The following is a 17188-nucleotide window of genomic DNA, read 5'->3' on the forward strand; positions in this document are numbered from 1 at the left end:
GTTTTTGCCTGACGTGGGCCTGTGCAGGCCTGAGGAAGTAGGGGACGCGGTACTTGGCTGTCAGCCCCAGGGGAGCACGGCCCACCCGAAGCACGCAGTCTCGCTTTACCGGTGCTTGCCAAAAAAACCGCTGCTGTAAATCACACGCACGTGGTTTACATGTGAGCGTATATAGGCGACGAGTGTGCACGTGCACGCGGGTATCTACACGCAAAGAAGCGTATTGCAAGAGAGACACAATGGATGGACATCTGGATCTGCGCACCCTCATCCCTGCGGATGCACACGCTGCGCACCCACTTGCGCGTGCCCCAGCTCACGCGCAGCCGCACGTCCTCCCCCGCCGCCAACGGCCCGCGCGCCCCCACCCAGCGCGGGGCCGGGCTCGGCTCGTGCCCCTTTAAGCCTCCGGCGCCTTATCACGTGCTGGGGGCGGGGTGCGTCGCGTCCAATGGGCAAGGCTGGAGGGGCGCGGCGCGTTCGCGTCCGCGTTCCCGTCCCCGTCGCACCGCGCTGTGTCCCGTCCGTCCGGCGGGCGGGTGATTGTCAGTGTCGCCGGGCGGGCTCGGCCCATCGGTCAGGTGACAGGCGGCCGCCGGGAGCGGTGCGGCGCGGACCGGCCTGAACGGAGCGGCACTCGCCCCTTCTCGCCTCGCCTCCGCGAGATGCAGGGCGGCTCTGCGGCGGCGGGGATGCGGCCGCCGCCACTTGCCGCCCGCTGAGCTGCAGCGAGAGGCGCGGTGGGGCCGCCGCCGGGCGGGGCGGCGGTAGGGGCAGGGCGGCAGCATGGCCCCCACCCTGCTTCAGAAGCTCTTCAACAAAAGAGGCGGCAGCGCATCGGCCCCCCACGGCCGGGCTCCAGGGGAGGGGCCCGCCTTCAGGTGAGTGGCGGGGGCAGGGCGGGTCCGGGCTCGCCGGGGCCGCCTCCACATGGGCCCCTGTGCCGCCCCGGCTGCGAGGGAACGGCGGCGTGCTGAACATCGCGGCCGCTTGGCGAGGGGCCGCGGCGCAGGTGTGCCGCAGCCCCCGCGTGGCTGCCCTGCCCTGAGTTCTCGCAGAGGCCAGAAGGAACGGCCGGCGGGGAAGGGATACCCCCCGGCGGCGATGGGAGGGAGGGGCGGGGGAGAAGAGGGGAGGCAGGGTACGGCAGCTCTCCTCCCGCCTTTCCCTCTCGCTGGCTCTTTGCCATTTTACAGCAGAGCTGGCAGTGGCACGCTCGGGAACGGTGGGGCGCGGACCGCCCGGCCCCTCGACAGCGCTGGGGGAGAGGCACCAGGCTTCCTCTGTCACTTGTACGGGGTTGCTGTAATAACTCGTGTTCAGATCTCATCTGCGCAGGAGAATCGCAAAATGGCTTAATTGTTGTGACCTAAATACACGTGCGTGGTCTGATGTCTCACTGAGCGTTAGGTACCTTTCACTGCTCTCTGTGCTTGTGATATTGCGTTCCTTAGAAGTAAGATTTAGTAGCTATCGCTTCTTTAGGGCTTGAATGTGTAATCTTTATAAAATACTGGATTATTACTATCTTTTAAGCCCTCCGGAGCAACATTTTGCTCAGGCTGGTGGTTTGGGGCTTTGTTAATTTCAGCATCAGTTTTGCTCACAAGACCAAGCGGGCTCTGGTGCGCACAGCGACTATCACATGTGTGCTCGGTTAGCTGTGCATCTCTGTGCTCGGCATGAGCTGACTAGTCTTGTGATCAGATAGTATACAGGATTGAATTGGAATCTGGGCTTTCACTGATGAAACTGTTAAGAATGTGGTAAGCAAGAGGGGTGAAAAATTCCTTCATCCACAAAGTAGCGTGGAAGATGAACAATCACGATCATGAAGCTTTTATGATTTGGAAGATGGTCTGTATCAGCCATGGCCATATACATGCCCAAAGATTGCAAGATCATGGTGAAAAATTGAGTGACATCAAAATGGCATTAGGATATTTGGTTTATAAGGCAATTCCTTGCTGGTAGGACACAGCACTAGTGCTGAGAACAGAACTGGTGATTTGAGAGGCTGTAAAGTCTAAATGCTATCTTTGCTGGTTACTTTATTTTGTAGCACTTACTTATGAGTTAAATATCTCTGTTTGAAAGAAATCAAATTTATTTTTCATATTTAAATGTAACGACATTTCCTACCTAACTCCATTATTTTTGTCTTGCACTTAAAATCTTACCAGGTGCTCTGTATCAGACCAACACTGTTAGTATCAGTTTTAACGTTATTGGGTTTGTCAGGGATCTGTGAAGGCAGATCCTGTGCACTGTGCGTCCCCAACTAAAATCAGTAAGATTGCTCCATCTGGAGCATTTTGTGAGGTCAGAGATTGTATTTTTCCTCTTCCTGTTCCTTAGCTAAGAGATTCCACACTCAGTTTTCAGTTTGGATAACATTGGAATGATGTGACACTTCAGACAAAACTGGTCATCCATAGTACACTATAGTGGGTACTCGTTAGTCATTTTATCCTATTTCCCCCCATTCCCTTGCTATCTGATTAGCTCTTGGCAAACTTAAGGTTAATAAAGTTGTTCAAGCATTTTGCATGTGGGTTGGTTTGGGGTGGGTGTTTTTTGTTGCCTCTTAATATTGCACTAAGCTTCTTCCTTCCTACTTCTAAATGTGCTGCAATGCTTTTTCTTTCTTTCTTTCCAGTGATCTGTTGATGACCTGTGAGAATATACTTGCCACGTCTTAGAAGCTCTACTACAAAGTTTTTAATAACCTTTCTATAGAATAGTAGTCTCCATATGAATGGAGAGATGTGATTGGACTTGAGGGAAGACTTAATGGTTTGGTAGTTTCTATATTAAGCGTATGCTGCTGGTCACTATTAGAGGCAAAGTGGCAGGATAATTTTCTGTTACAACAACAAGCCTGTATTTTTAAGGTTTTAGCAAGTTTTATTCCCTCTTCGTTCTCCCTCCATGTTCAGTATGTCTTGCTGTGTCTATCTCTCTTAAACAGCCCCGTAAGACCAATAACGTTTGGTATGCTTGAACTTTGAATTGTTAGAAAAGTCTTGAAAGCCTGAGTGTATTCACACACCCTCCCAGAACAATAATAAAATTGAAAAAAAGCTCTTTAGTATCTTATACATCCTCAAATTAACTTAATTTGCTCCTTTTCAAGTATATTGTTAGGAAGCTTTGCATTCTTCTAGTCTTCCCAGGAACACTAGGAGAAATTCTGTTGCACGGGGCCATCAGACTGGCTTGTGAGGTTTGCCAGTAGCAAGTGCTGCATGTGCTTGTTCTGTTGTCCCCTCTCTTTTCATGGGAGCTAAATCTTGACCATCTGTTGGTGCCACTTCCTTTCTTTGGCTCTGAAGAAGACAGCAGGATGTGAAGTCCATGTTGCTGACTAAGATGAACTGGCTCAGGCTCAAAAAGAGACATGGTGCCTATAGCTGAATGTGGAGCCACAGGAAACAGTTTATTGGGTGCATGAGCATTAACATCTTAATTTGGACCAGAGGTGCTCTTTTAGAGAAAACCTCTCAATTGTCTCCACTTACTGCACTCCACTTGCATAGACAAGTGGCTTTGGTGTGTAAACTGGATTCTTGTTGGAATGAAAAAAATTAGAAAGTGTGCTCCAACCACTAATGGGAATTCAGTTCCTGGGACCAACTGGTCAGAAGTAAAACCCCAGAACATGGATGTGTGGGTGTCAGGTCCTTAGCACCAATTAATTCACTCTGTGGATCTAGTCCCGTCAGATTGCGCTACAGGTTCATGTCAACACAACCCTTACTTGCTGGGCAAGGAGAAAGTAAACATGAGGCGTTGAGGTTAGTAGAGGTAGACCTGTTAGGATAGTAGGCCTTCTTGCTGGCCCGAATCAGTAGTTAGGGTGTTAGAATTGTAGAATATCTTGGTTTTGTTTTTGTTTTTAAAAAAGACAAATTATAAACTCACTGGCAAACAGATGAGTATTAGTGACATGATACTGTATTTGTTCTAAGCAGCTCTGTATACACATATTCAGCTCCTGGTTTCTGTTACTACTGTTTTTTGCTTCCTTTCTATGTGTGTATTTGCGTATATTTCTGTATAATGCATACCTAAATCTATATATATGGCTCTATACAGACCCACACCCCTTTCAACAGAGGTACTCGAATGATTACAGTTCAATATACTTCTCCTTAGCCTCTGATGCTCTAAAGAAGTCTGAATTACCAACTGTGTGAGAAATGTGTATTTATGTGGCTGCATTCCCCTAATAGTTTTTATTTCTTTCTGAAATACTACTTCCCTTACAAGATTAATTTAGAGTAGTTTGTACAGGTCTTTGGAGTGAATGCTACCAGTGTAATGCACTTGGCGGAATGGTAGCTATTACTGCTAAACCAAAGCATCCTACTCCTCATGAATTTTAAATGTTATGGATTAAGCAAAGTGTTTTATAAGCATGTGGTGTCTTAAGGATAAGCATATATTTGAGTAAGGTATTGGGAAGTGGCTTTAGGGAAATGGATATGGGTTGCAGATGGCTTGACTGTACTTAAATTTACAGCAGTAAATTGTCTTTACTTGATTTTCGATTGAGATTTCACAGCATTGTGTTTCTGTACTTTTGAATGTGAGAGATTAAACTCCTGGCACACTATTTTGACTCTTAGGTACTTCATTTAAGAAAAAAAACACCCAATATTAAGATGTAAGAATGGAAAGAAGTGCCTTGGAGTTCTTGGAAAACTGGTTTCACTGGTGAATGTGAAATTTCTGTGTTGTAACCTCAGAAACTTATTTGATGCTGGTATGTTTAGCGAAGGATTATTGTAAAATGAAATAATGTAATTTTATGTGGATTCTATTAAAAAAGTTGATATTACTTCAACTGTCTCTGAAACTTGCAAACTGGCTACTGCTTCAGCTTTAAGTATCAGCTGCTCCTTCTGGTGTCTATAATGAAGCGGATGTCATGTTGTAACTGCGGGATATCTATCTGGTAACAGTTTGTTAGCTTTGGTATATGAGATCATTTGTTTGGCAGCTGATACTAGTAATTCCTTTGCTCACAGCACTGAAATGCTTGGTGAGATCCTACTCACTAAGTGCTATTTCACAGCATTTATTACCAGCCTGACAGTGTTCCACCTTCTGAAAAAGAGAAGGTGGCAGTAGTGAGGTTTTTTTGTTTGCTTGCATGTTAGTTTGTTGTATCTTTGTTAAAATGGAACAATTCTCAGTAGATTTTTGTAGCCTAATTGGTTTTCTTTTGAACTTCTTGCAGCTTTGTAGACATCCACAGGGCAATAAGGCTACTGAGTACCCATGTACCTAATTTGAAAGAAAAATTGCCATTTTATATGCTGTAGGAAGGGGCAAATCTGAGCATGGCAGGGAAGCTTAAACAGCAAGTCTAAGCCACGTGCCTCTTCACTGGCAGGTGAAGGTGAGCCTTAAGGTGCAGTATTATAACTCTGCTCTGGCATTAGCCTTTCCTGGGTTTTTTTTGAAGGAAAGCAAACAAACCTCAAGTCCTCTGGTTTTTGAACTTTGCAGGAACCCCAAGCTATTCTCTTTCTTAAGTTCTTTGGATTTCCCCTTCCCTGCACACTTCTGTCACTGAACAACCTCTTGGCTTCCTCTAGCTTTGCTCTGAGTCTTATTCTCTCTTGAAGCTGCAAGAAGAAACCCCCTTTTCCCTTTTTTTTGCCACAGATGGCTAAAAAGCTATATGGAAATGCATAAACTACTGAAGTTTTGAGAGGGATGGACATACCTTGGCTATTTAATTCCACAAAAAGATGCATCCTTGACCAACTGATCAAACTGAATTTACCAATGGGTTTCGTTATTTCTGATTTACGAGGATCTTATCCATATGGCATAACCAAACAGTAATGTGTTTCCTACGCATCTGACTCTTAAACTGATGTGCAGTTTGATAGTAATGCTTCATTTGTTACTCTTATTGTACTTTTGCTGTTTGTGTCTAAAACCGGGTAGGTGAGTACTCTGCCACATGCTATGCTCAGTAGAAAGTGATTTGGGGAATAGTAGTGAAGGAAGGCCTGCCGTTATTGGTAGCACAACTTAAAGCAGAATATACTGCAACCTAAAGCAATGATGCTAGTGCTGCAGGGGAATACCTGTCTGTTGAGGTAAATGGATTGATGTGAGTGAGAAAATACAACTGCTTGGAGCTGAAAAATGTGAACCATTCCTTCATAGAAGTTGAATTTGCAGAGAACTTCTAAAAAGTTGATGCAGAGTCAGCCACAGAGGCTGACTTCATTCTAACTTTGTAACTTTTATTACGTAAACTTCTGCTACTTGAAGTAGCAGAATTGCTCTATTAAAACTTCAGAAGAAAGAAAGTCAGAAGAAGTTTGACAAAAATATTGTATCATTAGTCATCCCTTTGACACTGTGAAATGTATGTGTTCCAGTGTGTGGTAGCTGCCTTTAGCTGTAGCTGTGGCCTGAACAGTAACTAATGTCAGACTAAAAGCCCAGAGAGGGCAAATGTGACAAAATAGCTGGATTGGAAGGACTGGAAGATGGAGTAGTTGTTTTTGTAAAAGCAATTTATTTCTTGTTCTGGCGTTTCAGTAATATTGAAGCTGCTCAGGACTTCTTATGCAAAAAAAATTCTTTGGATTAATACTGACTACAAATTGTATGCTACCAACCTTGGTGATATACCTGTTCCTTTAGATATTCCTTCTGACACTAACACTTGTGTGCTTTTATCTGTTGCCCATTTGTTAAGGTATGGCTTCTGAAGACTCAATTATAAGATGTTTTATATTTGTCAACAGTTGTTTCCACTAAGTATACTCCTAAGAGCACATTGTTGTCTTGCACGCAGTTTAGACAAAAGGTTTTAAGGAGAGGGCTCTTATGCTCTCCTAATTATCAGTTTTTGCCATGTGAAGGTTTCCATGGATACACTTGTTAGGCAAAAATGAGGAATGCATGCAATTGTATAGGATTGTGGTTAACAGGCTTGCTAGAGAGAATAAGTGAGAAAAGGACAACTTTGATTTGAATAATACTTGTGTGAAGACAGCACTTGTGTCTGTATGCACTTCCTGCAGTAGTGCTAGATTACTGCTGACTAACTGGCGTGGACTGGCTTGTTCACCTTTGCCTGTAATGAGTCATCCATCTCTTCTGTATATGCTCTGCCTCCTTAATCTTCAGGTTCTGTTTCTGATCCATTCTCTTTTCTCCTTGCCTTAAAAGTGCTTGCTGCCTGCCTTTCCTCACTCCATTTGCCCTATTTGTGTGCATTTGTCACTGGAATACTGTAGCAGTGTCACGTTTTTACACGCAAATTTGAGGTCACAAGACAAGCTCTTGTGCAGTCTGCAAGACAAAGTAGTGTTCTAGGCACTGAGAGGGCTAGTTCAGGAGTTTCTGTAACTGTGTCTGTGCCTTCTCCCCTACAATTAGGACAAGTACAGGTACTTTTACAAGACCAACAGCCAAAATACCTGTTTTGTCAGTCAACACGCTTCCTAGGTATTGGTGAGATTCTTAGAATTGTACAGATAAGTGGACATAAAGGCTTTACATCACACTGGCTGCTGTTAAAACTGACTCAGCTATGCTAAAGTAAAACTTTAGCTGTGTGTGATGTTATTACTGAATCAGTATAGAGCTTTCTCTGCAGCATGTTCTCACCTCAATGCAATACACTTCAACTTTTTTCCTCAGTGGAGTGTCACATGTGCTAATGTAATCAGCTATATTAAGTAAACAATCTGACAATATTTCTTTACTTTTCTAATAGAGGTGCTAACAGGCTGAATTTGGTATTGGCACTTTTAAATTAGATTGCTGATTGTTTTTGTACATTACATTTTGTAGTCAAGTGGTGTGGTTTAGGCCCAGCCAGCAATGAAGCACCACACAACCTCTTGCTAACTGCCTCCTCATCCACTCCCACCTTCCTTAGGACGGTGGAGATCCCAGTGAGATGGAAGGAAAGTGAAAACATAACCAAGGACCTTGTGGATTGAGACAAGGGTAGAGGGCTCCACTGCCAGTTACGGTTCTGGGCAAAACAGACTTAACTGCTCAACTTTGAGAGGAAGGTAAGAACAGTTTATTCTACTACCTACAAGAAACAGAACAAAAGGCAAAAACAGGGCAGGATGATGAGAAAAATACAACCAGTACTTTAAGATATCCCTCCCCATTCCTTCTTCCCAGGCTCAGCTCCCTGCTCCCCATATCTCTACTTCTTCCCTCTCAATGGTGCAGGGGGGCAAGGAATGGAGTATCTGGTCGATCACTCACAGATGGTTGCTGCTGCTGCTTGCTTCTCAGAGGAGGACTCCTTGCATTCTTTCCCTGCTCCAACATAGGGTCCTTTCCACAGAATCCAGTCCTTAATGAACCTCTCTGATGTGAGTCCTTCCCAAATGCTGCAGGTGTTTCTCACAGACTCCTTGAGCATGGGACTCCTGCAGCCAGCAACATTCCGGACACCTTGTGCTGCACCCTACAAGTTCACGGCCTCCTCTGGGCACAGTCACTACCCCTGGCATGGAGTCCTCTATGAACTACCAACAAATCTCAGCTTCACTGCTCCTCTCCATGGATTGCAGGGGAACAGCTGCTCTCTCATCATGGGATGCAGGGCAGTCTCTGCTCCAGTACACCTCATCATCTCTTCCCTCACTGACCTTGGAGTCTGCATGATGCTTCACTTTCCTCACATTCCTTCTACCACCATCTAGAAAACAAGAACAGAACAGGAAGAAGAACCTTCCTCTTCTGACTGCTTCTTAAAAAGTGACTGTGGAGATGCTTAGTTCTCTCAGCCCCAGAAGTGGGTCTGACTTAGAGCTGTGGAAAGTTTCAAGCAACTTTTTACAGAAGGCATCTTTACAGCCCCTTCCCTATTACCAGAAATGGTTCCACACAAACTCATGACACAAAGTTATGAAGTTTCTTACAATAATAACTCTTAGATTTTTGTTGTCATTAAGCTTACTGACTTTCATAAAAGAAAACTGTGGCTTAAATGAGCTTCTTGTTCTGGATTTGTATGAAGTCTTTGCACTGAATTCTGAATCTGAATATTGTCAGACCCCTGAAATTGCTCAACTCTTGGAGCTGGATATGTGAATGCACAGCTTCAAAGGTATAGAAAATCTGAGCAGAGTATGTTAGAGGATGTTTTTGAAAGAAGCCCCAGAGAATGATGTGCAAACTATTGAATACATAGTTCTAAGCAGGTTCTTCTCAAACTGTGATTCTTTAACTGAATATGGATAACTTTACAAAATTTAATACAATATTGTAATGTTGAAGCCCTCTGGGATATGAAAGACAGCTATAGAAATTTCAAATTTGCAACTCAGAGGAATTACTTTATGTTAAGATGAATGTGTGAGCACATGAGTGTGTCCAGCTATTGCCAATCAGTTGAGTGCTTGTGTCTGTCATCTTTCCTTGCCTTTCATTTCGTGTTCCTACAAAATTACTCTCTCAAATCTTCACGTCTAAAACTGCTCTCTAACTTGCATCCAAAAAATAGCATATGCTTTTCAAGAAAATTCCTGCTAAAGGAAAAGTCATGGGCCTTCTGTTTCTGATATCTTGGCTTGTATAACATGGCTGAGCTGGGCAGAGACCCGTTGAGCTGCTGACAAGGAAGGCTGGCGCCTCCAGTGCAGGTACAAGTATGAAGTGAGTTAGTTGCAGGAACCACTTTGCCCATCTGTATAGCAGTGGGGTTACTCTATGTGTTAAGGCTCTGGTCTTGGCAAATGACTATGGTGGGATAAGATGCAATTGCGTTCTCCTGTACTGAGCTGAAATTAAGAGCTGGATATCTATCAGTTCTGTTGTAGCACTGGTAGGATAGAGAGTGGTGGAGTCTTCCTTCCTCATGTCTATGTAAAGGTCAGTGATATAATCATCTTTGGCAGTAGTTTGTGTTAAGCTGTCAGACTTTATGCAGAAATGATTATGGAGGGCTTGAATGTTCTAGCTCTCAGCTATGTTGAGAAGGCTGGAATACAGAGCTGAGAACTGGTAACCAGTTCACTTGGCAGCCAACTGTAGTGACATACATCTGAGCTCTTACTTGATCTTGGCTTTTAGTCTGGAAGAAGGTTGCTCTCACATGGTAGCCAGCTGAAATAGCTTTAGGAGCGCCAGCCTCTGCCTTACCAACTGTTAAAAGTTTTCAAATCGCATCAAGTTAAAGAGTTGGAAAAAACTAACCCTCTCTGATTACAGAGATATTTGACATCTGGCTGTGGATATACAGCATGCTTACTGAGCACTGCAACAGTGTCACATATGATTCCAAGTTTTAGGCTGGATGAGTAACACCTGATGACTTCAGTATTTGGGAGATGCAAGTCTATAAGTCATGGATAAGGTCAGAGTATGGTTCAGTTCTGAAACAATGTGTTCAGAAGTTCCTATGTACAACTTTACAGACAGGGAATGTGTTTGGGAATGCTTTACGCTTTTGAATGGAACTAGAAAAATAATGCACATTTGGAAAGTGTCTTTTTCTGTTTGTCACTTTATTGTGGCACTTTGTAGCTGTTAAATGCTTGTATATAGCTGGACTGGATAGTGGGTCCAGAGGTAGGTATACAATGGAGAGGAAAATGAGAATGGAATGTTATATTTTGTAGTGGACATGGCTTTTTGAAACAATCAGTTAACTCGGTGAACCTGTGTATACGTTGATACTACATCTGCCTGTTTTGTCTTTAAGCAAAAAAACACTTGAGTGGAATGTAATAGACGACTTGAATCTCCCAGTCAAACTTTGTTTACTGCTTAAATAGTTGTATATTTGTATTGAAATATGATCTTGGCATGTGAACTAGAAGCTTGGTTGAAGCAGTGGCTTTTTGTTTGCATTGCTGAAGCACTAGAAGTTGTCTACAGTGTAGACTTGATTAGACTTGTATCCTTGGGCCCTGTTTTGTCTAGAAAAGAAAGTGAAAGTTTTGTTTCTTGAAGTGAAAGTCAGGTCCATTATAAAGGACTCTCTTATTATATGCTGTTTTACTGGGTAACAGTGAAGGAGCTTGACCAATTCTTAGCTTCTCACGAGGTTTCTAGTTTGTTTAGATAATTGCTACATAAGGCTACCAATTGAAATGTTAGTGTTTCTATCACTGGATCTTCAATGTGTGAAGCATTTTCCTATTGCATGACAAAGTTGCAATTGGTTCATTTGGTATGGTTTTTTTTTTTTTTCCCCTCAGATGTTTCCTGATTGACAGTCTGCTACTTGGCAGCCAGACCTTAGCATGTTACTGGGTGTAGTCAACTGTAATTATGTATAAATCTGGCTGTGTAAACTTTAAGTCTAATGTAATGCCAATGTTTTTGAGAGAAGGTTTTGTCCTATGTGAGTAGTTAGAGCAGTTGGCCTGCTTTAAGCAGGAGGCTATTTCATAACTTAATGACTATTTATACATTGAAAGTCCTACGCAATTGTTGGTAAACAGAATGTAACTCTTTTGCATAGTGTCTTGCAGCAAGGTTAGGTCTACCCATGCCAGTTAACTGCAGGACTGTGGTTTGTTTGGTTTTGTGTGTAGTCCTTTTCATTGAGAAGGTATTATGGTAGGAGTGATTTAACTACCCAGATCTTCTGCATGGAGTCCCAAGAAGTGTCTCCTCCTTCCCTTTCCAGTGAAATTTGAAAATAAATGTACATAAGCCTTCAAAGTTCAGTGCTAGATACCAGAAAGCTACCTTCCATGCAGTATACGAGAGGGAGTTAAGCAAAGTGTTTTGGATGGAATGGACAAATTATCATAACAACAAGAGGAGCAAAACGTATTTTTGGCTAAAACTAGTGTGAAATGCCGGAGCTGACGTTATATCCATCTGTGTTATCACTTCATTCAATCTAAGTCAGGATTTCCTGGCATTCATCTAGACAGAGGCAATGGACTTTGCTGTTCATGCTATAGCAACTTTTGGGTGATCAGGCATGGCTTCTTGTGTATATGATCTTTCGTGTGTTCTTGCCAGCTGACTAAATCAGTAAATTTTCCATAAATATTCAACCTAGTTTTTCTTAATTCCCTTCCTGATTCTGGCAGACTAATGTGTCAGTTACAGTTTCCATTTTAAGAGAATCAAAAACCATCTTATTCTTAGAATGGTCTTAACGTAACCCTTTACAGAGGGTTTTCTAATATTATGTTAGCTGATGAGGAAAACTGGGCTACTTCAGCTCTCAGCACTTTGAGAGCCACATGTGATATCTTTGATTTAATGCATTATCTATTTGGTTCATATATGATCGATTCTATATTACATATATAATATGCATATAGTATATATATTTTATATGTATTATTTCATATATTTGGAGGAGGAACCTAGAATCAGGTAACTTAATTTTTAGTGAAGTCATACTATTGAATATGCACTTTTGGGTTGGTTGGAACTGACCTCTTAAGCAGTTTCCTTTGAAGTGAGGCCCCTGGGTAGTGCTTTCCTCTAGCTCTTCTTGAGAGCATTCTCAAGCAGTGTGTAGTTTCAGAACGAGGGCAAGGAGGGGATTTGCTGTGCTATCTGCAACCCTGTAAATTGTACCCTAGTGTTCTTTGGCTGTGAAGTTTGAAAGAGAATGCTATGTCCTCTGAACTTTATGAAGCCATTTTATGAACATAACCTTTTCACAGCAGGAGTGAAGGAAATTTGTAATGAGTTTTTCTTGTTAGTATGTGTGTGTTTACTTACTTTGAGTGAGAGTGTTTGTGTATATGTTAGTAAAAGGAGTATTTCTCAGCTAACTAGAAAAATAATCGTTGAGGGGGTGTTGAACATCACTTTTTCATGTATGTGTCAGTTGGCATTAGTATGTGTTTACTTACGTCTAATAAATAATCTTGTTTCTTGGTTGTGTTTTTTATTTTAATATTCTAAAACTGCTCCTTTGAACAGAGGCTTGAAAATTGCTTACAGACTTTTTCTTAAGTAAAAAAAAAAAATGAAACCCTCCACATTAAAAAAAAAACAAACAGGTCTTTATAGAAGAGGGAGAAGGAACAGGAAAGAGCAGGCAACCCAACCCATGCCTCAGGATACCACCGTAAGGTGTGGTGCTGATGTCTCTGCTGGCCTGCTCATTTATGTAGGAGATACCAAGGTCTGAGTTCTGTCAGTATGGTCATACAGCATTGAAATGCAACAAGAGCTGGCACAGTGTTATAAATACCAGATTCTGTCTTGCATTCTTGCTCAAAATTCTCCTTCAGATGTGCAGCATATAGCCAGCCCTTCCTTCTGTTCAAGAGGGGAAAGGCAGAGGCAGTAAAGCTGGTAGAATAAGAGATTTCTAGTCATCTAATTTTCTGGCAGAGGCAGTTCTCAGACATGCCTTGGCAGTGTCTGTGTTCAGTAGCTGTGTTCCTGGACACTGGCCCAGTCACATGGTGCTGCTGGAACAAGTGACATGGGAATGATGCATTAGCCAGGCCCTGGTGCTGCGTGCCAGAGGAGGTGGCCTGGTCTGGCCCAGCCCAGCTGGCCGGCCTGCGTCCCAGCGCTCGGCAGTGGTGCTGGGCCAAGCACCAATTGCTCCTGGGTGGCTGCTCCTGTTTGGCTTAACCTGTTTGGCTCCAGTGAAACCTGGATCTGGATACTGGAGATGCCTTTGAAAAGATTGATGGGCCAGGGGAGGGAAAACCTCAACCAAGTCAAACCTTAAAGTTTTAAGTTAGCAAGTAAACTTTCAGTTCTTTGGGATTATTATTACTGTTAAACAACTTCTGCAAAATGTTTGACCTAATATTAATCAACTGAGATCTCCTAGCAGTTTGAAGCTATAGGTGTTAGGAGGGGAAAGTGAGGTGGGAGGAGATAAGCTGGTTAAGGTTAAACAAGGCTTTCTGTACTGAGGAAAGGACTAGGTGGGTGATTATGGCGTGCTTTCTTTGTTTAAAGTCTTAGTTTAACAAAAATAAACATACTTCCTAATGGTAAAGCACAGTTGAATATATGCACTTTTTCATGTAATTACAAATCTTGAGCTCTTCTCTTTGCTAATAAGAAATTCCATTTTTAGATCTAGGAACTGAGAGCACCATTTCCGTGCTGCTTACACCATTACTTCAATGTTATTCTTTTTGAGTGTTTTGTTTGGGTTGGTTTTTTCCCATTATCACTGTGACACTGTGAAACCCAGCTCCCAAACTTCTGACCTGTACATAAACCAATGAACAATGAACTCAAACTTAGAGAAGTTGTATGAGTTGTGGAATGATGGTTTAATAGACTGTTTGTGGAAGGCTCATGTGTTCATTTGTGGTGACTTTAGCTTGTATAGCCCCTATCAGATATGTGTGGTTTTTGTGGTTAGTTTTTGTGCACGTGATGGTATTGTATTCTGTCATCAAAGATGATGAAAAATACTTCCAACCTTGCAAAAATCGAGTAGATTCACCTTCCGTAAGCAGGGTATCTGTGATGTTTGAATTTTTCAGTGAATAAATGTATCCGATGTTGTTTTGCTTTTCATACAGTTACATACCAAATTATCTTTTTAAAAAATAACCTTTCTGTACAATGGTCTGTTGTTGAGAAATTTATTTTTCTCTACCAAAATTTTCTTTCACGGGAATATACAGAGCGAGAAGTACTCCAAATAACATGTTCCTTCACTTGTTGTATGACTAATCTGCAATGTATCCTGCCTAACTTGTGTGAAACTAGTAACTATGTATCATACTTGAACAAGGTGGTTCATCTGAGGTTAATAGTGCTTTACCATATTAGGACTACTTTAAATCATTGTGGAAAAAGAATGTGGTGTGGCATCAGCACAACTCTTCCATATTCGAGGTTATAAAAGGAAGAGGAACAATGCAGGGTAAATACTTCAAATTGAGAGGGAGGAAAGGAACCTACATCTTCTACATAATCTATTCAACAGACTAAAAAGAGGGAAATTAATCATTAAGCAATCCAAAATAGATTCCACTTCACCTTTAAACATGTGTTTTGGCACTCATCCCAAGTGTCTGGGTTGTAGGCATTTTTTTGTGTATCAATTTTGCTAAGTGTATGTTTTGCAGAAACAAATGCTTGCTGAAACAGCAGGTATGATTCAAACTTTCTGTTTTTCTACTTTTCGCTAACTGCCTCCTAAAAACTGTCCAGAAAAAAAACCTTACAGAGGACTGCAAATATTTCATTGGATCTGAAAACAGTGCTTAGGTTTTAGTGGACAGATGTAACTTATACAGAAAATTATTCTTAATTAGATAACTCCATTATGAGTATTTCCTCTTTTCCCCACCTAAATTTTCTTGCTAAAGTATTACCTTGAGTTTAAATCATTTAGACAATTGTCTCACTGTGGAGATGAAGGACAGGAAATGACCTACAAACAAAGCAGGTGATGTGCTGTTACGTAGCCTGGAAAAAGAATAGTTAAACTCTGCTTCCCAGAGGATTATATCTGGAGAGCAGGACACTTTCTTCCATTTTTTTCTATTATCTACTCCTTGGACTCAGGGTGTTTTCCATGTGTGGGTTTTCTTTTTTGTTGTTGTTGTTCAGAAATTGTTCTGTGAATTTTCAGTGGTAGTTCCCCAAGTATTTGGGGATTTATAGTATTCCACAGATGAGGTGGTGTTGTGAAGGATGTCTATTTAGTATGCTTACAGGAGTTCCCACTTCTAGTCTCTGACTTGAATGAAATAATATTGTAGTCATTTAACTGAATGTTCGGGTAGGGGTTTTTTGCTTTGTTTTTTGTTTGGGGAAAAAATTAGGACAGAAGTGAAGGCTATCAAGATTGCTCATCTTAGCCAAGTGTCTGATCCTGGCTGGCAGTTACTCCTTTTATTCTCACTTCGAAGGTGACCAGGAACACTGATATTTTAAAGCACCTCAGTGAGGTGAGGGCTAGGAGTTGCCCTCTCCTACGTTGTTTGAATAACTTGAACAGGCCATTGTGATCTAGTACTTGGCACTACACTGGGAATTGAAACTGAGCTCTTTTTTTTTTTTTTTTCCTGTTGTAGGCTTCCCTCTGCAGTTGAGCAAGTTGTTCAACTTGATCTTGCTCTAGTTTTTTTCTTATGTCCAGTGTTTAGAGGTTAGGTTTAGTGAGATTACCATATCCTTTTAAGAATGGTGCTGTGCTATTTAGCAAGTAGCACATAGCATTAGGTTTTGAAATCTTACTGTGTTTTCTAACTCTACTGGTGTGTTTCTGGGTGATCATTAGTGAAGTTAATTTCCCTTTTTAATGTGTAAGGGAAGTAGCACTATGGCTGTCATATTAGAAAATGTCTAAAATTTTACTGATGGTAGGAAGCTATGTAAAACATGAGTTATTAGTAGACATACATGGGTAACTTTTTTAATAAAGCAGAAATGTGGAAGAAGACTGTGTTCTGCAGTGGAATTATTTGACCTAGAACAAAATGTCAGGTACCTTTGTTCTGCTCAAAAACTTAAAATTTCTTGGTCACAAGTATTTTGTTATTTTTCATCAGTACTGCCATTAAATTGTTTTATTAAATACATGTTTTATTATGGAACATAACTCTAAATTTTCATCAACCAATTTGATGTTTGTGGCATTTTGTTGTTGTTTTCCCTTCTACTTTTTTAAAAAAGCTTTTCAAAATAGTAGTTTCAGGTTTTTCGCTAATCCTTAAAAGTAAAAGCATTACAGTGCAGAACACCTAGTGTGTTTCTTGATGTTGATCTTTGTTAACTGATAACCATATGGCAATGGTGACAGATTCTTATTTACTCCAAAGCTATATGAGGTTGCTAGGGGTTGTCAGATGACACTGGCTCACATGAGAGCCATTAACAGGGTGTTGTAGCCAGTGTTAGAACAACCTTGCAACTAAGGGCGAGTCACTCCAAAAGCTTTTTTTTTTTTTTTTTTTAGAGGCCATATGGCTCAGTCTTGTGACTACATAATTGCCAGCTACCTAATCACATACCAGGAAACAAACATAGTTAAAGTCAATATTAGCTGTTGTATCTGCTACAGCTTTGTACCACGCTTGGTAGGAAAAACTCTTAACAGCAGCAAGAGCAAGTCTATGATGGCTTCTGAAACTTGGAAAGTTATGTCTACTCCTCTGTCTGGAATAATTGCAGCAGCATATTAGCTACAGCCATCTTTCTGCATTAATGGATTATGGAATATATGAAGATATCTATAGTTGGGTTTTTTTCCTCTAACAGGACATTC

The 17188-nt window shown here is 41.7% G+C and overlaps 1 protein-coding gene across 5 annotated transcripts in view; it reads left to right on the plus strand.

Annotated features, from left to right (window-relative positions):
* Window positions 1-508: 508 nt before the first annotated feature.
* The window catches only part of FNIP2 (folliculin interacting protein 2), a 101956-nt gene continuing 85276 nt past the window's right edge, over window positions 509-17188 (plus strand). For 4 of the 5 annotated variants that reach the window (XM_061992579.1, XM_061992576.1, XM_061992577.1 and 1 more), the window contains exon 1: window positions 509-881. In XM_061992579.1, the coding sequence (XP_061848563.1) occupies window positions 787-881 (95 nt within the window). In that variant the 5' untranslated portion in view covers window positions 509-786. The remainder of the gene's footprint in view (window positions 882-17188) is intronic. The other variant, XM_061992580.1, reaches the window with a different exon arrangement.

This window comes from Colius striatus, chromosome 3 (genome assembly GCF_028858725.1).
Source record: "Colius striatus isolate bColStr4 chromosome 3, bColStr4.1.hap1, whole genome shotgun sequence".
Lineage (NCBI taxonomy): Eukaryota > Metazoa > Chordata > Aves > Coliiformes > Coliidae > Colius > Colius striatus.